Genomic DNA, 19,572 nt, shown 5'->3' with positions numbered 1-19,572 from the left:
AGTTATTTATCAGGAGTTCCTTATTAATCATTGCACTTACTTTTTAATTAATTAAAAAATAATCTAGATATAATTAAAAAAAAAAGATACTTGGCTGACCATTTGATACCAGCTACCTACAGGTATACCAGCAGCGCCTCTGCGAAAGATTTAAGGATAGTAATCAATATAAGTCAAGTTTTTCTTGTCCTGAGTTTACTGTAACGCTCGATTTATACTTTTGTATCTAGAAGATACTACTAAGTCTCTTATAAAAAAAACGCAAGAAATTCGCGATTGTAAAATTTTCGTGGTATATTTTAAAAGTTTCTTCCAATCCTCATTCTCAAACTCCGAAATTGTTTATTACTTCATGGGTTGATATGCATTTCTTAAACTTTTTTTGATTTTTATGTAAATGTCACTGGTTCAAATCTTCCAGTGAACTATGAATTCTTTTTTATAAAGACTACCCTTTATCACATTCAGCTTAGCACGGTAAATACCATCGTATTGAATGACAATAATTTGACAATTATTCCGTAAATTAACAAGTTTTATAGAATACAAATGACAGTAATAATACTTTATAGATCACGAAATAGTAGTGCAATAATGCTCAGCTGAAAATCCAAGTGCATCGCTTAACCAAAGGATATGGAAGAGCGATACAATCAACATTAACAAACGCGTTTGGATACACAATTCTGTTTGATTTTACCTCACTGTGTATAAAATTAGTATATCAAATATTTATAATTGGACATAGAAGTTATCTTAAACATCGAAACGTTTAGACCATCATTTAAATTCACCATTTCCAATGAGCTCAACTACTTAAGGAGAAAATACAGTCATGTTGCAACGAAAGAAAAAAAGTTTCATTTAGATCAATATGTTTTTTGAAAAACACAGAAAGCTCACTCGTAGTCACAAGACCGATATGTTACTTTTAGCTTGGTATCTCGTTTTGTTCGTTTTTTACTTTTTAGAAAGGCAGGTATGGAACAGCAGAAGAATAAATAAATATATATTCTATTAGGTAACAACAAAATAGCAATTTTTAGACTTCTAATAATGTAGAATATTTGTAAACGAAGCTAATTTGGGAATGAAGAATGAGAATTTCAATTCAAATATCGCACTCCTGAGAATTACAATGAAACTTACTTGAAAGATTGTTAAAGCCAAAAGGTTAAAGCAACAAACCTAATATGAAAGAAGGAAACCGAAATTGAGAAAAAACTATTTTTATTTAAGTTAAAAAGAGAAGAGAGACAAATAAACCAATTTTTCAAAAGGCTTAGCAATATGAATTTGTATACTAAATGCAAAGTTATTGGTAAAAAAAAAATAGAAATATTGCTAAAAAAAGATAATCTAAGTGAATAATTTCATTAATTATTTTAATAAAAGAAGGTTTTATAATTAAAGCTTGGGATAATCTTTAAAAAAAAAAAAAAAAAAAAATTTAATCAGTTAACCTTAATCTTAATTTTTTTATTTTTTTGACTTTATTATATTAGTCAATTTTATTTTTCATAACTTTTTCTCCAATGCTTCAATTTTTTTGTAGTTATTAAAATTGGGTAAAATACATAAAAATAATCAGTTCAATCAACGACTTAGCATACAGCCTTTTTCCCTTTATGTTTAATTCGTAGGCTTTTTTAGTTTTCTTCGTTGTTATATCTTTAATCATTCCTTTTAACTATTGTTACTTTTTCAAGAATTTAAAGCTTCTTTTGTTTTTTACGTATCTGTAATGATCAAAATCAATTTGTCATTGTCAATCCTGACTTTTACAGCTTTACTTTTTTTCTTTTACTATCAACCAAAGGCAGCCCTCTCTCTTCGTTCTACATTGCTCAAAATTTTCACCATTAGTGTACTCTTCATATTTCTATCTTCTACGGTGGATATACATTAGTTTTTATCATCACGTTTAAATTGCAGAAAATAGAGCCCGACTGTAGGCAAGCTCTTAATTCAAATTTTTTCAGGCAATAATTTCTGTTCTCAACTGACGGGAAATGTATAATCATTACGAATTCGAACATCTGCAACTGAGCTCATTGATGCAAGAGGACATAAACAGTAAAATTTATATAGTTCTTCTGTAAATTTTCAAGTAATAAAAAAAGCTTTCTTTAATCATTTTATTTAATATCGATTGCTATTGTTCGCAGATCATATAACACAGCAGCCACTGAGTCTACTATCCAAGGGATTCTGTGTTGTATGCGATATCAATTGGTCTGAAATTCTCAAAAGGATTTCATTAGTTTAAAGCATTAGATCCATGTTTAATGCACATCTCTTCATTAGAAGTACGAGCTTGGCGGCTAAGCTATTGCATTTCTGAATTTCATAACGTACCTTGATAGAGCAATATTAGAGTACCTTACCACAAAGATTGTTCATTACTGCCACTAAATGTTTGAGTTTGAAATTTATCAATCAAAAATTTTGACTAACCAACCTATTTTTATACAAAACTTACCTTGACGGTAATGCTTGAATTTTGTTACTAAAATGAACGACTAAACCACTTATGAACAAGTTGAACATATCGATCTGTTTTGTAAATTATTTATACTGCGTAACAAGTTATGCTAAAACATCACGGATGAGTATTTTTAAAGCTGACGCATCAAAACGATTATAGTAAATCCGCCCATGTCAAAACGTTACTTGGAAATAAAAAGGTTATAAAAGAACACTGAAGTTAATTTTGCACTTGCCTAGCCGTACATATTGTACCATATATCTTTAACAAAAATAAATTTGTGTACGGCTTAGTATATTATGTGTTGAATAACGACAATACTTTCCATGCAGTTTTTTCGCTTTACTCTTTGCGGCATCTCATAAATAACCAAATTATGTTAAATCATACATGTAAGAAAGCTTGACAGATAAAAATAAACATAGACAAAAAGAAGCAAGAGATAATACAATACATCTCAAGTTTATTGCTCAGCTTGGTAACGTTAGGTAACGTGCTATAGAATACGTGAATTTATTTAAAACGTTATCTAAATTTTGCTGTGCAATTGAAAAGCGTCATGTAGGCAACATATTCATGAATAGAAGTTGATCAAATTGCTGATTAACAAATTCAAAAATTAGATAAAAAAAAGATTTATACCAATATAGGAATATAGTATGAGTAGATAATTCGTGAGATTAATATTTCTGTAAAAGTTAAGTTTATGTCGCATAATGTCGAGAAGCAGAACGGCAGTATAAAAGCGATACTAAACGGCGATTAGCAGTAAAAGAATATTCAACAATAATGTTAATTTTTTAATCAAGCAAATGAGAAAAAAATGAATCCAAAAATGATTAAATATAAATGCAATTATTAGCACTATCATTTTGAAACAAGTCCAAAACGACGTTGGCTACAATGACAAATATTAGAAACAGCATATTCTTGTTCAATGCTTATAGTTGGTAGTCATGAGTAGAGAATATAAATACAATGCACACGATGTAGATTTGATGTGGGTAAATGAGCAAGTAATTATTGATCGTGGAAATGAAATACGACCTATAAGCCTAAAGCATAATTGATCACTAAAAAGTGCTCTTTTATCTCCAACTTGAAGAAAAAGTAGAACAAATAAAAAGGCATCACAAGCTGCCATACAAAAACTATCAAACTTTGTTCAGCTAAATGTTTTGTGCATAACGATGATTAGGAAATTAGTGTGGAAAAGTTACAACCTTATGTACTGTTTCGGAAAGATACAGTAAAACAAACAATTCAAGAGAGATCTAAAGAGACAATCAGGTTAATGGCCTTTAATAATAAGAAATTACCGCGATGTACAACTTAAGCAGGTGTGACAAAAAGTACAAATGTACGTTCGAGCAATTAAAACTACTATTGACATATCATAAAATAATGTCAAATGTTGCAAAAAATAACAAACAAATTTGTTTTCTCGAGGTCAAGCGAAAAGATATTTACATGTATGAAAGTCGAATAATTGTGATAATAGCGAGGATTTATGAACAAAGACTACTCGAAAATACAAAACTTATTTCTCCCTAGTATATGAAGATCAAAATAACTTAAGCTAGTTGAAATGCATGCAATGTGTTAAACGTGGAATCATGAATTCGCTATGCATTTTATTGGCGTTTTCTTTTTCGTGTATCCGCGCTAGTACACTAGATTACGTTGCCTCTCACCATACATCGAATGTCCCTACTATCATCCTCCTACTTATATTTATAATCAATACGTGATCATCAGATCATTCCCTTACACGCTCCCATTTCAGATTATGCATCGTAATACTAACAAACTATTTTGTATAAGCGAAGTAATTAACTCCATTCGATGATGAGCGATCAGCTTCTGGTATTATTGTTCGCATACATATCTTGTAACATTTGTTACTCAATAGAAATTTAAGGTAACATTGATCATAAAGTAAAAGCTTGCCGTACTAAATTGTATCCGCCTAACGTTTGCGAATTTTGCAGCAAGCATTGTTTCGTATTTAAGATCACTTTTGTAGACAGATCTTGAGATAACGCGACAAATTTTGGGGCTTTTAAAGTTCGGAATTCTTTCTTCCGGATCAGAGATGTGTAGTGCGCCAGAGTAATATATGATTTAATATTCTTCCGTGTAGTACACTTTTCCATGCGAACTTCAATTTTTACAGCTTTTGTTTGAACTTTTTTTATTTTCTGCAATGTATGTCAACTATATTGGACTCTTTGCTTTCGTTCAAATTTCGTTGACGTTAGCTTATCCTCCCGGTCGTGTGGAGATTTCTGAAATATATGATTTTGAAGAATCTAGTTCGTATAAAGGACAAGATATTGATACATCCGTACTTTACACTTTGTCTAAAAGGAAACCTGCGCTCGTAAAACGAAGTACCGACGCTTCGTATGCCCCTTTCAATGTGACCTGTTCAAACGACAATCTGTTGAGGCCGGCTTCTGAAGGTTTAAATGAGGGCGAACAGAGCTATATCAACAAACGTATTTCTAAGGTTAACAGTGAACTCCGATCATTTATTTCTAAGACAGGTTTGAATGTTGACTTGGATAAGGTGGTTAACAGCTCGGATGGTCCACGTTTAGGAATTGCATTCTCAGGTGGTGGGTTACGGGCGATGGTTAATGGAGGTGGTGCATTCAATGCTTTTGACTCAAGATTCGAGAGTGACTCTCCACTTTCTGGTCTGCTGCAATCCGCGATGTATATCAGCGGTCTTTCTGGTGGTTCATGGCTTGTTGGATCAGTGGCTATTAATAATTTTACGAATATAACATACTTACGTGATAATGTCTGGAATTTGGAACATAGCGTTTTTGCTCCTCATGGGGATAATGTCATTGAAAATTTGAATTATTATAATGACTTGCGCAAAGAAATTGATCAAAAGAAACATGCGGGCTTTGACTGTTCTTTGACGGATTTATGGGGACGTGCTTTGTCCCGTAAACTTGTTGATGCTGAAAGGGGAGGACCAGGCATTACATATTCCAGTATGAGAAATCAAAGCTGGTTTCAAAATGCTGATTATCCTTATCCCATCATCGTTGCGGATAGCCGATTAGAAGAAGAAACGGCCATCCCTGCCAATACCAGTATCTTTGAGTTCACGGCGTATGAATTTGGTACATGGGACAATGGAATTAAAGCATTCATTCCAATGGAATATGTGGGAACTCACTTGTTGGATGGGGTTCCACCCGATAAGTCTTGCATTCATAACTATGATAATGCAGGTTTTGTTATGGGCACTTCAGCTACTTTATTCAACTCTTTTCTTCTTGACTGGAATGAAAATGTCAAAAAGAATGATACCTATTACGATATTCTTCATGCGATTCTTGAAGATCTTTCTAAGCATCAAGATGATATTGCTCCTTATCCCAATCCTTACCAAAATTATACTACTTCCAATACCTCTGTAGTGAATGCGTTCGAACCGTATGATACTATTGATCTAGTTGATGGTGGTGAGGATAGGGAAAACATTCCCCTTTGGCCTTTGTTACACCCACAACGATTTGTGGACGTTGTATTTGCGATTGATTCGACTTATAATGATCCTTATGGTTGGCCCCTTGGATCTTCCATTGTTGCTACATATGAGAGAGTTGTAACCTTTAATGCGAACAAGAGTGTTGATGTGCGTGGATTTCCATATATTCCGGACGAAAACACTATTATCTCTTTGGGACTAAACACTCGTCCTACGTTTTTTGGATGTGACGGTAAAAATACTACAGCAGGAAATCATGATGTAGACAATAATACCCCACCTCTCCTTGTATACTTTCCAAATTACCCTTGGACTTATTATTCCAATATATCGACATTTACTATGAGCATGGACGACAAGATGGCTAATGGAATTCTTGAGAATGCATTTATGTCGACTACGCAAAACAATAATGAATCTTTTGCAGTTTGCTTAGCATGCGCTATAATTCAACGCTCTTTGGAACGCAAGAAATTGAGTACTCCTACCCAGTGCTCTTCTTGTTTCCAAGAATACTGTTGGGACGGAACTCTTGCAACTAGTACGGCTTCTGTATATGATCCTACCGTAATGTCTGCTGCGACAACATCTCGTGCACCGTCAGGCACAACCTCGGGTACAGCCTCTAGTACAACATCTTCATCTGTATGTTCTCAAAAATTCACGTTGATTAAACTATTTTTTTTTTCATCGCTAACTTTTGTTCTAGGTAGCATCAGCCACTCCCACTCATAAACATTGGTGGGACTCGATTTTCGAAGCGAAAGAAAATCCGTAAAAAGATTCCATTGATGTTGTTTCAATGGATTCTCAGGCATGTGAGAAATTTAGAATAGATAGATTTACCTTTATTGTACTTGGTTACGAATTCGTTATGAAAGAGAACTAAGGATTTTCCTCATTCGTGAGACTGCTCAGTTAAACCCTTTACGTTTGATGGAGCTATGTAAACGGGTAAATGAATAATTTGTTATCTCTAAACTTTTTTAGATAAATGCAACCGGTCGAATGGATGAACAGGCTTAGTTGGCTCAATCTGAGATCGATGTGCATTCACGTAAAGACACGAAACGAAAGAATGTAAGCATGAAAACGATTAAATACAACATTGCTTTAAATTGATATATACGTACAATTGGGAATCACAAGTTGAATGAAAAATAGTCCAAGATCGTTGTGCTAATGATGAACATTAAATGATAGATTGTTTTAAAAGCTCCCGGTTTTTTAAAAAATAGATAATAATAAAATTGACTACAAACATTTAAAAGTAAGACAGAGACTTGTTAATTCAATATATGAGGAGTCACTACTAAATATTTTACTGTATTTTGAAACTTCCTAAAGGAAGGAAACTAAATAAATGCTGAAAGATTTATCAACAGTTTGGTACAAAAAACAGTAAAAGAGGAATATTCAATTGGTAGAACGAAATCGTTTAAAGACCCATTTGTTTTCGGTGTGTTGCTAAAAATGTAGCATCATCAACTTTGCTTCTCAATGCCATCCATTCAACAACATAATCTCCAGTAGGGTATCGTAGCTCATCACTTTCATCCGTTGCCGCTTGCAATATCACTTCTGCGATTTTTTGCGGTGGTGTAGCTGTTTTCAATTTAGGTAGCAAGTCTTCGTACAACTTTTGTTTCAGATTGTCGTACTCAGCATAATGTTTACCTGCACCCTCTTCAACCCTAAATTCAGTTGCTGTAAAACCAGGTTCTATAATCTTGACTTTTACACCAATGCTTTGCATTTCCCAAGTCAGAGCTTCAGAAATACCTTCGATTGCATACTTGGTACCATAATACAAACATCCAAGTGGGAATGTCATCTTTCCTCCGATCGATGATACGTTTATAATCATTCCATTATGTTGTGAGCGGAAGATAGGAGTTATTGCTTTGATAACCTCCAAAGCGCCAAACACATTTGTATTGAAAATGTTATGAATTTGTTCTTCGGTAGTACTTTCAAGTGGAGAATAGACGGAATAGCCAGCGTTATTTAGTAACACGTCGATTCTACCAAAATGCGAAATTGCTTTTTCCACAGATTTTTTAATCGAAGAAAAGTTATTTACATCTAATTGAGTCACCAGAACATTTTCAAGTCTGCTTAGCACTTTGGCATTCTTGGGTTCACGCATAGTAGCAAAAAATAATGTTTGCAAAATATAAGCTTTTTAAATAGTTTGGTAACTAGTATATTCAATTATCATGCGAATAAGAACACTTGAAAAATAAAAATAAAATAAAAATAAAATTATAAAAAAATTATTTCTTGTTTTCTCTGTTCAGAGGAAAGGAATTATTTAAATTGCTTTACTTTTACATCTTCCACAGAAACGATAGACAGTCGTAAATGCAAAACAATGATGAAAGTGAAATGAATTTTAATTGCCAAAAAAAAAAAATCTACAATTAACAAGACATTGGCTTCCTTATATGAAAGCTATTAAAAGTTTAGTACATTTAAATCGTATAGTCAATATACTTTTTTCAAATTTATAAATTTACGGGTTCATTGTTAACATTCAATATTGCTGCGAACGCACGGGATTATAAAACGAATCCTTATAAACCAACCATGCAATAAATATAAATAGCAAACAAGCTAATTTTAAGTAAAAATAAAACAAAGAAAATTTTGGGAGACAGATAAATATAGTGTTTGCAATCACCTTGTTACCCGTTGTTGCTTTTTTACGAAGCCTAGAGACGAATCAAACAAAGACTTTGGTAAGCATGAAAGGAACAAAGTTATGGATGACTATAAATTTAGCAAAAAATATATTCTTATCTTACACTAATCCAACATTAAGATAGAGTTAATGAGACACGTTAAAATCACTATTTCTTTATTTCTTTTAGATGGAAAAAGTAAACTACCAGAAACTAAACTGTTTAACTTAACTTTTATAACGTGCGACATTCTTGAAGAAGGCAATTGGCAAATTTCATGTGCCTTAATATGTTGCATAAAATTATTTAAAAGTCGTTATCAGAGAATTTTTGAATTCGCGCGTAGTCTATTCCTTAATATAGAATAGCATATTAGGTTGGCCTGAGGTAGTAACAGTTTTCCTTAATTAGAAATATCTTCTCATTGCTCCGCGTTCAATAAAGAATTAAAATATATTGATAGAACGGGTTGTAAATGTATATATAAGAAAAACTAGTATGGAAAAGTAGTGCTTTTATTATTCTCTAGCAACACGTTCTCAGTATCATATTCATTCAAGTGCAGAAAGAGGATTTTCTGTTAAATTTCTGATTGACGGGAAAACCGTTGATGCTATACCACTTGAATTTTAAGAGAAAAAGAAAAGAAAAAATCAAGTGATATTCTGTATAAAAATTTTCAACTGACATCTTTTCAAAGAATTGAAAATTATTTTTATATTATATTCACGTGCATTTGATTTGTCATTCTTAAACACCCCAAATTGCATCTCTTGGATGAAATAATACTATTTTTAATTAATTTTTTTTTTTTTTTTTTTTTCAAACGAAATATTTGATATTTTTTCATTATGAACTTCTTTCTTTATTTTCGTACCATCTTTCTCATTCAACTATATTTTTTTAACTACTCCACATTTGGTTGTTCGGCAAGCTCAACTAGTGTACAAAGTGACACAACAAACCAAGTATCTGTTTCATGTCCAAAGTATACCACTATTTACACATCAGGAACGTCTCCAGACACAAAAACAATATATCCTGAATCCACCTCGACTAAATCCATCACAACAAGCACGCAATCGCACAGCTCTCCCGTTATCGTTGTGTCCACAGTAGGAACTGTTACGGAAACAACTATTTCTGGTTCCACTGAATATACCACAACGATTCCCGCAGAGGGCATTACATCTGGAACTGTCGAAATAGTAGAACCAACTGCAGGAACAGTTACTGAGACTATAACAAGTGGTACTTTACCATTTACTACTACGCTAGCACAAGCTAGTGGTACTGTTTCAGGAACTGTCGAGATAGTAAGTCCTAAAAATAATCCTACCACCGTATATAGTGGTACGGTCGCTACTACGGAGACGTTTAGCTCATCCACAGTTGTTGTTATTCCAACAGCTATATGTGATGGCGTTCGTGGTTTAGAGTATGCTGTTTATGATTATACAATTTCATCATCAATGAACGAATTCTGTTATCCTAAAAACGGTCAAACTGATGTCTTTGCTTTTAATGAGCCCGCTTACTTTGGTTCCTCAGACTTGGATCAGTCATCTCCATTGTTTACCGGTGTGTTTAGTTCTACAGATGACATACCTGAGTGGGCTTCGTCTTGGTATCTCCCACCGTATCCACCACAGGCTTCAGATATGGCTTCGACCTACTGTGCCTGTAAAGTAATTGTTTACCAGTTCTTTCTACGAATCCCAGAAACTGATACCTACACCCTAGTCGTTAACAATGTAGATGATGTTTTCTTTGGTTGGTTTGGTGATAAAGCTATTTCTGGTTGGTCCAATAATAACTTTGATGCGTATTCTTATTGGCATGAGTCGCCTAATATGGGTTTAGGAACTGTGGGCATGGGAAATTTCACTGTAGGCAATTATCCTGAAGGCTACTTTTTGCCCGTTAGATTTGTTGTAGCAAATGGAGCATATATCGGTGGATTTGATTTTTACTTTACTTCTGATTCAACGGGTCCACTTGCTACTACCTCTTATTCTTACACGAAAACATGCACTCAACAATTCTTACCATTTGGTCAAGGTAATGGCGGTGTAAACGGGCCAACGGAAAAATTGTCGTAAAATTGTTTGAAAATTTCAGAAAATAATTAAATCGGTACTTGAGCTACGAATCGGATTTCTAATATGTCAAAGGTCAAGAATGCATTCAGATTTAAGGTGTGTGGGACCGTAAGTTATTTGCTGAGATGATACAAATGATCTGCAATATATATACATTTTCTTAATATAGGGTTGGCTAGTATTTAATTTTTTAATTTTTTAATTTTTGTTATTTTAACGCAACACATATCATGGGTTACTGAAAATAATTTTATTTCTGTAAACTAGCAACCGTTTATATATATATATATATATATGTTCGTTCAATAAATAGCGAGGTATAGTGGGCATCTTTGCGCTTCGAAAATCAAATGAACCCACCCGTTTTTTCAGTAGCATTTAGCGAGCATCATCTTCCTCTTGCTCTACCTTAAAAATTCTACTGTACTGCAAGTAGTATTACGCAAAGGAATACACATTCCAGGGGTTGTACAAAAAGCATCATATGTTATAGATTTCTACTTCCAGGTGCAAAAATGCCTCACTTATTTTTTATTTTTTTGTGGAATACAATGTTATAAATTGACTTAACGTGAACCTTATACAGCCGAAACTACTCATTTTGTTAAACACATCAACAATATTTCTAATCACCTTCTACAAAATGAAACTTACTGATATCCTTTTCTATTGCCTCACTAAACGCTTTGGCTAATTGGGATAATTCATTATCTCCGGATACTTGGACACTTTATGACCGTGCTCCAGTATTAGGTGACTTCACCTTGAATGTATCTGCAATAGGACCGAATAATACTATAGTCGATAGTATATACCTGCCAACCGAATTGAATGTGACACAATGGATGCAAGAACATGCAGCTGAACATTACACCTAGTCAACTAGTAGTAATACCTCAAATGCGATCTCGTGGTGGGTATATCGTTTGATTTGGGAATAAAGTGGATGAAATGGAGTTTTGTGATATTTGAAAGTCAACTTGAACTCGATTTATTGTTTTTGATTTCCCGTTTAGTATAATAATAAGTTTACATGTAGGAAGCTTTGCATGTATTTTATTGATTTCAACCGCATAAAATTATTGGGAAAATGGCGAGGTAAATTGAATAGCATTTATTCAACAACTATTAAAAATATGTTTTTGAAAGTCAAAAGTTTTTCTTATAGTTTAGTAAAAGATGAATTAGTAGCTAATATGTTAGATGTTTAAGTTTCAATTAATATTTTATTACTATTTTATTTCAAAAACAAAACTAAAAAAGATTTTAAATCGTTATTCTTAAATCCTTTGTTCACTTATTACGCTCAAAGGGCAGTTATTGAATATGGCGAGCTAAAAATACCTTTTAGTTATCGTTTACGATTAAGGTCAAGAGGTAGTACATTAAAATTTCGTCTGCAACGAGCCGGTCCAAAAAGGAAAATTATTTTTTTGTAGCAGCAGTATATTGTTGAAAAGCTAAGTCTAATGTGTATGTCAATACGTAAACAGAGTTTTTGAAAGACTCTGAATAACTCGATTTTTTGCTGCCAGAATATAATTTGCAATTTAAGAATTTATTGAGCTAATGAATCAATCGATCTAACAATTTCCATATGCTGCATTTTTCAAGTTTTCAGACATAACTTTAAAAACGAGTCATTCATGATGTATCATTAAGAATTCATTTTGTGACGCAGTAAATGACATTCATAGTATTTGATTAAACTTGAAACGAAAGATAAAACATTAGTAACATCAAGTGATAATACTTCATTAAAAACCGTAATTAGGTTGACTCCATAATTGAAATTCATAACAGACGCACCTTTAGTGCATGATTAGGACGGTACAGTCAGTAAAATATTGGTAAGGATGATTATATTCTTTTCGATCATAAAACGATAAAGAAAATTATTTTTTCACAGGAGTGGGCATATTTTGAAATTCTATTTGTTCAATGTCAGAACCAACTGTTGCCTTTGAATGTGATCCTGTTTCTCCATTATGTGTAGGAAGAGTGTCTCCCAATGGCTTAACTTTTATGCCGAAAGCCAAAATTAAAATTTTGTAGATCAGCCAATGGCAGATGTATAAAATTTTAACCATAGCCACCGCGATAATTACTACGACCGCTGCTATAACTATACTGATCAATGGTATAGCTTTTACAACAATCTTGGAGCAGTCTATTTTAAATTATTAGTAAAAAAAAGGCATCACTGTAAAGGAAACATACAAATTAAACCAAGCAACAATAAAATAAACAAACAAATGTAAATAGCAATAGGCCCCCAAATTTCACTGTAAAACCGATTTTCATTTATAAAACTTTCATTTATCCAAATTGAAAGAAAATCTTTGACTTCAAAGTTCTTGTCTATTGCGAAAACAATCAAAATACACCAAATAATAAGCAAGGGCCAACGAAGTTTACTGCGGGTAGAAATCCTACCATCAGGATAACAACTATCATGAAATTTAGAAAATTCAGTAAAAAGGTTATTTAAAAAGAACTTTATTTTATCTGTCTTAATGTTTATTTTATCTTTTTGAGGCTTGACGATGTTGGTAAAGAGATTTTGTTTGTTTACCTTTTCAGGCTTACACAATTCAAGTCCCCGCTCCAGGTCCACATTACGAGTATCTCTTACCATAAATAACTCATTGTAACCAGGGGGGGTCAACCTGTTTTTTTGCGCTTTCTGGATTTGACATTGGAATAAAACCACAGCACTGCAATTTGATAGCTTTAGCACCACTAGTAATGTTTTACAATGTAAAATTAAACAGTGTGGTTTATGGAAGATAATAAGAAAATATAATAAAACATTTTAAAGCCATAAACGAAAGAATTAAAAAAAGATCAAAATTGGTGAATGTTTTACGTTCTGAGATGTTTCATTTATTTGGGAAAAACATTATGATGTGAATATCTTGTAATACTTACAAACTTTTTTTATCGCAATTCCTATATAACGAAGTTGGTTTAGTTTGCATTAATATACGGTTCCCTTCAAAGTCTGTAAATAGTGTTAAGGATACCATAAATTGCAATGAAAATCATGTTCTTATGATTTGTGTGTAAATAATTATGTTGGATTGTTCATCATCACGGTTGCAAGTATACAGGATTATTAACGACACATTGATAATGATAATAATGTATGGTAGTACAATCAAACTCGATCTATAGTATGCTGATTTTATAAAATAATAGTTGAAAACATCGTACGCATACAATAGCTATAAACATGAACAACCTAACTACGTAGCAGCATTATAAAGCATATAGTTAAGTATAGTTGACACGAAAAATCATGTTTAAGGTGTGAGTATTTGCGAAAGTAAATAAAAAGAAATGGAAGACTATAGATTTGTTTGTGTTAAAATTGTAAAAATAAAAATAAAAATAAAAAAAAATCTCGTTGAAAAATTTATATTCGTATGTAATTACAACATCGTTCGCTACCTAAATTTTATTCTCTTGCGAAAAAGTAAAGAATAGGAATCAACGACTAAGTCTATACATCGGACTAACTCTTTTAGATCAATTGTACTGAAAACTTTGGTTCCGCTTAGCCAGTTCATATTTTCTTTAAATTATGGCTCTGGGATTTGGGAACAAAAGAAAACTGAAAATGAAAGGGAAAAAAGCATGAAGCAATGTTACAAATAAATGTATAAGAAGGAATTCCTGTATTAGAAATTATATTACATTTTCATATAGAAATGATGATTTATGGTCTATTGATGTTTTCATCGTTAGTGCTTCCCATGATAAAAACAAATAAATTGCCATATGTTGAATCCTTCAGATTTTGAGTAAGGCTGAAGATGAAATGTCGCAATAATTCATAACTGTAATACTACATAAAGACTTTGATTATTGAGTTTAACTTTCATACATTTATTGCATTTTTAGCAAATGCAGTAGAACGGGCTTTCAAGAGATACAGAGGAAGAAAAGCGTAAGGGAATTATAAACTGGAATTTGTAAACATCTCTTGGAAATTATATCAATCTTGAATATTGGCTCATCATTAAAAATCATAGTGGAATACTTGGTTGTTATTCGAGTAGTTAGTCAGAAGTTATTGTTTTGATACACATAACCTTACTTGAATAATGTTACAAAAAAGAAAAATTATAATGAAAATAGATGAATCTAAAACAAATTTAATTTTTAAGCGATAAAATTGAAACAAACATTCGTCAACAAACTACTCTAAAATTTCACCTGCCACTAGTTTTACTACGAAAACGTAATATACTAGGGTTTCACAAGGTAAGTCATACATTCTAAATTTCTCCTTCCAGCATTTTGAAAATATCTTCTTTGCTCTAGACTTTGTTAAATACAGATGTAATAATATATGTTAACCACAAACTGCACCTACTTGACATGTGAATGGATGATATCTAAGAGGTGAAATTCAAATCTAAAGTAATGTTATGCAACATCTGTTAATTGTGTGTATTTCTTCTTAAAAATAATTACACATTTAACACGAAGCCATGAAAAGCGTTAGAGGTTTCGCCTCTAACTGATTTAAAAAGGAAACCCAAATTTTTTCCCTTCTTAATTTATGTAAAAGTATTGAGAAATACCTAGTTATAAAGATGAAATTTCGAATATTTCAAATTTCATATAAAGAAAGATTTCTTTACAAGAAATGAATGAGTTTTAAGAATATATTCACAACAAAGCATTTGATAAAATTGATTTATTAAGTATGCATTGAAACATTCTAATGAGATTTTTTAAAGGAAACTGCAAAAAAATAGGGCGGTATATATGCAACTCGTTAAAGACGAGTAGTATAAGAATTGCTTCGCTTTCTTCAAAGACTAAATATGGAAAAAGAGTGGGGGATTACTATATTAACAAGTTTTCAGAACAGAAACAGAAACAATTACAACTATCTACAACCGAGAATCTCTTTAATTAATGTTTTCCAGTTCAGTCTGGTTGAAGATTCGTTTTTTGGCTTCTAAGTTAAAATCCAAGTAAATAACTGACCGGTATTTTATTTTAGAATAAATCGATAGGAATCCGAATCGTTTATAATATAATAAACGGGATAAAAGCTACTCATATTGCTAATGATAATCCAGTAGGCATACTACGACTGAAGAAACATAATTTTTTTTCGAATTTTTCCTTATCTAATGGAACCAGTACCATTTCGTGAATTAGCAGATTTTCATTTGTTTGTTTTGGCCTCGTTATTCAAATTCAATAATGTAATGGAAGATTTTCCAAGAATAATAGACGTTGATAACAATGGGTGGGAAACCGCAAATTTTGTTTGAAAATCAGAGGGAAGATCTACACAACAAAAAGAGCAACAAATTTGAGCAGTAGAGAAAAGACCAAAAAAGCGTGTGTTTTCTGAGACAAATGTGTCACAACTCGCCGATAAATTCGCAATCACATAAAAATTGGTATTCGTTATTGACTAGTGGGAAAACCACGTTACCTCAACGATTTGCAGTTGTTACCACTTTTGGTGACATTTCAAAAAGAAAAAGGTGATTTGCAACGTTTGAAATTGCGACGATCATGATCTACGCGAAAATATCTCATTTTATTTTTGTACGAGCTAATCTATTTTCGTTGTTGAAAAAAGAAAAAAAAAAAACTATATAAGCCAACTAAAATCAAACATTTCTTTACAACGCTCAGAAGACATTTCCATACGATGTTCAAAAACTTAATATTTCTCTTCTTCATTGGGCTCGCTACCGCCATACGCTTCAACCTCACTGATCTTGAGTGTAGTAGACTACGCGGTCCGCATTGTGGTACGTATCTACTGAAAGTAGTAGGAACGAATGCTACATACGTTGGTGAAAAATCATTTATAGGTCTTGATGCTTTGACTGAAAGTAAAGGTGAATTTTTTCAGCGTATGTTGGAACAAGAACCTCGACTTATTCCACGTTTGTTTACGATAGCTGAAAACGACACGGCCAACTTTACTCCCTTGACATTTACAACGTATTTGAAAACATGCAATCCTCAAAGTATTGAAAATGCAATGATCCCTTTTGTGAATACTGTTACCAGTGAAATTTCTTTTGATGCATGGGCGTATACAGCACAAAATTCAAGTCGGATAACGGGTCTTAGCAACCAACTGATGAATTCTACTCTATATAATGTTCAAGTAGCAACATGTACTCCCGGATTCTCTGCGTTATTGTTAGATAGTCCTACAATCAATGTTTTTAATAACGAGGAAGGCATGCCAAGTTGGTGTCAGCCCATTGAACTTACACCAGTTTGTCCTTTGGATGAGGGATTCAACTGATATATATATAATCGTTATTTAAATCGTGGGATTTAAAAATAGGAGTTAAATTTATCCTCTAAAAACATTTAATTAGAAACGCTTAAGCAATAAAAGTCTTTATACTAGATAAAATATTGTAAATTGTTTTTTTTTTTTTTTTTTTTTTTTAAACTTATACTAAACATATTTTCTAACAAATAACGGAATTCATAAGTATTTTGATTTTGTTTATGTGTTTTTCGCTTTTTATTGTGTTTTAATGGTAAGGAAAAGTTATAGCATACTTCATTTTACTAGTGAAAAAAGCACAACAGGAAATCTTTATAAGTTAGCGACAAACAGTTACTCGGCTTCCAAGCGGTTGCAAATCATTCGTAGTAGATCGACAATCTTGGAATGAGTCTATCAAACAAATCCGCGCTAGGCAGTACGCTAAAATGAACAGCAACACATTTGATTTTACCGAGTATTGAGTATTCTCATCGTCGTTATAACCATTAACGGATTTGTACGTTTTGTTTATCTTCACAGAGCCAAGAGATCAAAAGAAGGACTGAGGTGCGTTAAGTACGGTCCAACATGTAATTATGTTCTTTGTCACAAATTAGAGCCACAGATCCTAAAAGTCTAAAATACGAGACAAGGTATGATTTTTCAAACTGTCCCTAGAATAAGAGTTGATCAGCCAAAATTATTGTGCAAGATGAAGCTGTAAGGCTAACTAAAGACTAATGATTCTATAAATAGAAAACATAAAACATAATGCTGAATAAAATGTTATAAGCTACTGAGCTCAAGTCGCTTTTAAGGTTTATAATAGTTTCATTGAATCAAGTTTCTCATAACGAAATAGCGTATTGCTTCATAAATAAAATTTTTTGTTAATACCGGTGTTTTTTAATCAGCTCGGCACGTTCCAAGTACTCTGAAAATGTGTGTGAAAATCCTCACTTTGATCAGTTAAATCAACTAGTATTTTGAGGGGTCAAATGGTCGTAGATTTCTAATTTGTTTTCCATACTTGAATAAGATTGGAAGACTACAGCCACAAGCTAATAAAATAAAGGCAAGTAAAGTACACCCCCATCCGTAGTTCAGTCGACGAAATAGACTTTCAGCAAATAATGGAAAGATGGCTCCAAATAATAGTTGAAATATTTTTACACCCGCTGACGCACTGGCTGAGTAAATTCCATATGAATCTACCACATACATGTTTAAGGGATTGGAAGTCATAATGTACCCACCACCCATAATGGCTGATCCAATTGTTGGCACAAACCAAAAAATCTTATATCTTGCAGTCCAACCGAAAAGTAAAATTCCTATTTCAAAAAGTGTGATTCCAATAAAACCCATAGGAAGTCGAAATTCAGGTTCACCTTCACCACCATTTCGCTTTACCAGATATGAATAAAACTTTTGGTTGATAGGCATGGCAATGAAAACTGCTGAAAAAAGTCCAAGGGTAATGGATATGTACATCAAACCACTAATCCCAGGACTGAAATCATATGAAGATTTCCAAACTTCGGAAAAAGCTATAAGCACCAAGTTTATCATTCCATATATAGAACCAATGGTACAGGCTACACATATTAAAATGGGTTGGGAAAGTAAAATAGAAATTGGCTTTTTCATACTCAATAAAATTAACAATTTTATAAGCAGTTGCTTACCTGTGAGACGCAACGCTACTGGTTCATTTTCTCCTATTTCGCCGTATTTTTCAAATTTCTTGCGATTGAGAACAGGGGGATATGTTTCCTTTAGTAATAAAAAGGCCCAAAATAAATTGAACCCTGATAAAATTAATAGAATCCAAAACTCCCATTGCCAACCAATTGAACTTTGGCTAATAAACCCAGAAATTATAGGCGCAATTCCTGGTCCAATCGAGAGAACGGTAAAATAAATCACCATATATTTTCCTCGATCTTTTTTTTCAAACAGATCAGCCAGTGAGCCAGATCCATTTGATAAACCAACGGATCCGAAAAGTCCAGAAAAAAAACGAAATACTAAAAACATTGCCAAATTTACTGACAGAGCAATGGGAATCTGAAGAAGTGCAAATACGCTATAACCAATTAAATATATAGGTCTTCTTCCAAACTGTTCACTAAGTGGAGCAAATATTAAATTTCCAAATAATATCCCTAATGTATAAAGTGTGGCTCCTAGAGTGACCAAGGTTCGCGAAGCATGAAATTGCTCTGCAATATTGGAAATACTTGGCGCAAAGACACTATCACCGTATTGATTCAAAAAAGTCATTGATGAAATAACAATGACATTTCGTACCTTTAAACGAATAGGCCATGTTTTAGGGTTATATTTGTCTGGACAGTTTGTCTCTAGAGGGGTTGATGGCACGTGTTTTATGGAACTTGAATCGCATTTTTTTAAAATTGACTCTTCTTTCATATAAAACACAGAAATTTGTTTGAAAAAAAAAATGAAAATCTTCTAGCGATTATTCAAGTAATTACGTAGATTGATTA

General features: G+C 32.7%; 6 protein-coding genes, 6 long non-coding RNA genes and 1 other non-coding gene across 13 annotated transcripts; 4 read left to right on the top strand and 9 right to left on the bottom strand.

Annotated features, from left to right (window-relative positions):
- Window positions 1-3,634: 3,634 nt before the first annotated feature.
- Window positions 3,635-4,052, bottom strand: SPOM_SPNCRNA.4525. The gene has a single exon (NR_193885.1). It is a non-coding gene; the product is annotated as a non-coding RNA (long non-coding RNA).
- A 218-nt stretch (window positions 4,053-4,270) lies between these two features.
- Window positions 4,271-4,443, bottom strand: prl11. The gene has a single exon (NR_149947.1). It is a non-coding gene; the product is annotated as a small non-coding RNA, poly(A)-bearing (non-coding RNA).
- Window positions 4,444-4,694: 251 nt separating this feature from the next.
- Window positions 4,695-6,912, top strand: SPOM_SPBC1348.10C (phospholipase; the record flags this gene model as incomplete). Its single annotated transcript, NM_001020935.3, has 2 exons — window positions 4,695-6,647; window positions 6,712-6,912. The coding sequence occupies 2 exons, from the start codon at window positions 4,695-4,697 to the stop codon at window positions 6,778-6,780; spliced, it is 2,022 nt and encodes a 673-aa protein (NP_592772.1). The 3' UTR covers window positions 6,781-6,912.
- Window positions 6,913-7,440: 528 nt separating this feature from the next.
- On the bottom strand, window positions 7,441-8,151 carry SPOM_SPBC1348.09 (dehydrogenase; the record flags this gene model as incomplete). Its single annotated transcript, NM_001020934.1, has 1 exon — window positions 7,441-8,151. The coding sequence occupies one exon, from the start codon at window positions 8,149-8,151 to the stop codon at window positions 7,441-7,443; it is 711 nt and encodes a 236-aa protein (NP_592771.1).
- Window positions 8,152-8,995: 844 nt separating this feature from the next.
- Window positions 8,996-9,258, bottom strand: SPOM_SPNCRNA.4524. Its single transcript, NR_193884.1, has one exon. It is a non-coding gene; the product is annotated as a non-coding RNA (long non-coding RNA).
- Window positions 9,259-9,537: 279 nt separating this feature from the next.
- SPOM_SPBC1348.08C (glycoprotein) lies at window positions 9,538-10,956 on the top strand (the record flags this gene model as incomplete). The annotated part of the gene is made up of 1 exon (NM_001020933.2): window positions 9,538-10,956. One exon carries the CDS (start codon window positions 9,538-9,540, stop codon window positions 10,786-10,788), a length of 1,251 nt encoding a protein of 416 aa, NP_592770.1. The 3' UTR covers window positions 10,789-10,956.
- SPOM_SPNCRNA.4523 lies at window positions 9,543-10,907 on the bottom strand. The gene has a single exon (NR_193883.1). It is a non-coding gene; the product is annotated as a non-coding RNA (long non-coding RNA).
- Window positions 10,957-11,312: 356 nt separating the features above from the next.
- SPOM_SPNCRNA.287 lies at window positions 11,313-12,007 on the top strand. The gene has a single exon (NR_150171.1). It is a non-coding gene; the product is annotated as a non-coding RNA (long non-coding RNA).
- Window positions 12,008-12,460: 453 nt separating this feature from the next.
- On the bottom strand, window positions 12,461-13,426 carry SPOM_SPBC1348.07 (uncharacterized protein; the record flags this gene model as incomplete). Its single annotated transcript, NM_001020932.3, has 2 exons — window positions 12,461-12,958; window positions 13,009-13,426. The coding sequence occupies 2 exons, from the start codon at window positions 13,424-13,426 to the stop codon at window positions 12,684-12,686; spliced, it is 693 nt and encodes a 230-aa protein (NP_592769.1). The 3' UTR covers window positions 12,461-12,683.
- Window positions 13,427-16,474: 3,048 nt separating this feature from the next.
- SPOM_SPBC1348.06C (Vel1p domain-containing protein) lies at window positions 16,475-17,086 on the top strand (the record flags this gene model as incomplete). Its single annotated transcript, NM_001020931.1, has 1 exon — window positions 16,475-17,086. One exon carries the CDS (start codon window positions 16,475-16,477, stop codon window positions 17,084-17,086), a length of 612 nt encoding a protein of 203 aa, NP_592768.1.
- On the bottom strand, window positions 16,481-16,765 carry SPOM_SPNCRNA.4522. The gene has a single exon (NR_193882.1). It is a non-coding gene; the product is annotated as a non-coding RNA (long non-coding RNA).
- Window positions 16,869-17,092, bottom strand: SPOM_SPNCRNA.4521. The gene has a single exon (NR_193881.1). It is a non-coding gene; the product is annotated as a non-coding RNA (long non-coding RNA).
- Window positions 17,093-17,688: 596 nt separating this feature from the next.
- Window positions 17,689-19,495, bottom strand: SPOM_SPBC1348.05 (transporter; the record flags this gene model as incomplete). Its single annotated transcript, NM_001020930.2, has 1 exon — window positions 17,689-19,495. One exon carries the CDS (start codon window positions 19,493-19,495, stop codon window positions 18,038-18,040), a length of 1,458 nt encoding a protein of 485 aa, NP_592767.1. The 3' UTR covers window positions 17,689-18,037.
- Window positions 19,496-19,572: the final 77 nt, after the last annotated feature.

This window comes from Schizosaccharomyces pombe (assembly GCF_000002945.2).
Source record: "Schizosaccharomyces pombe strain 972h- genome assembly, chromosome: II".
NCBI lineage: Eukaryota > Fungi > Ascomycota > Schizosaccharomycetes > Schizosaccharomycetales > Schizosaccharomycetaceae > Schizosaccharomyces > Schizosaccharomyces pombe.
This window is presented reverse-complemented; position numbering and strand designations above follow the sequence as displayed.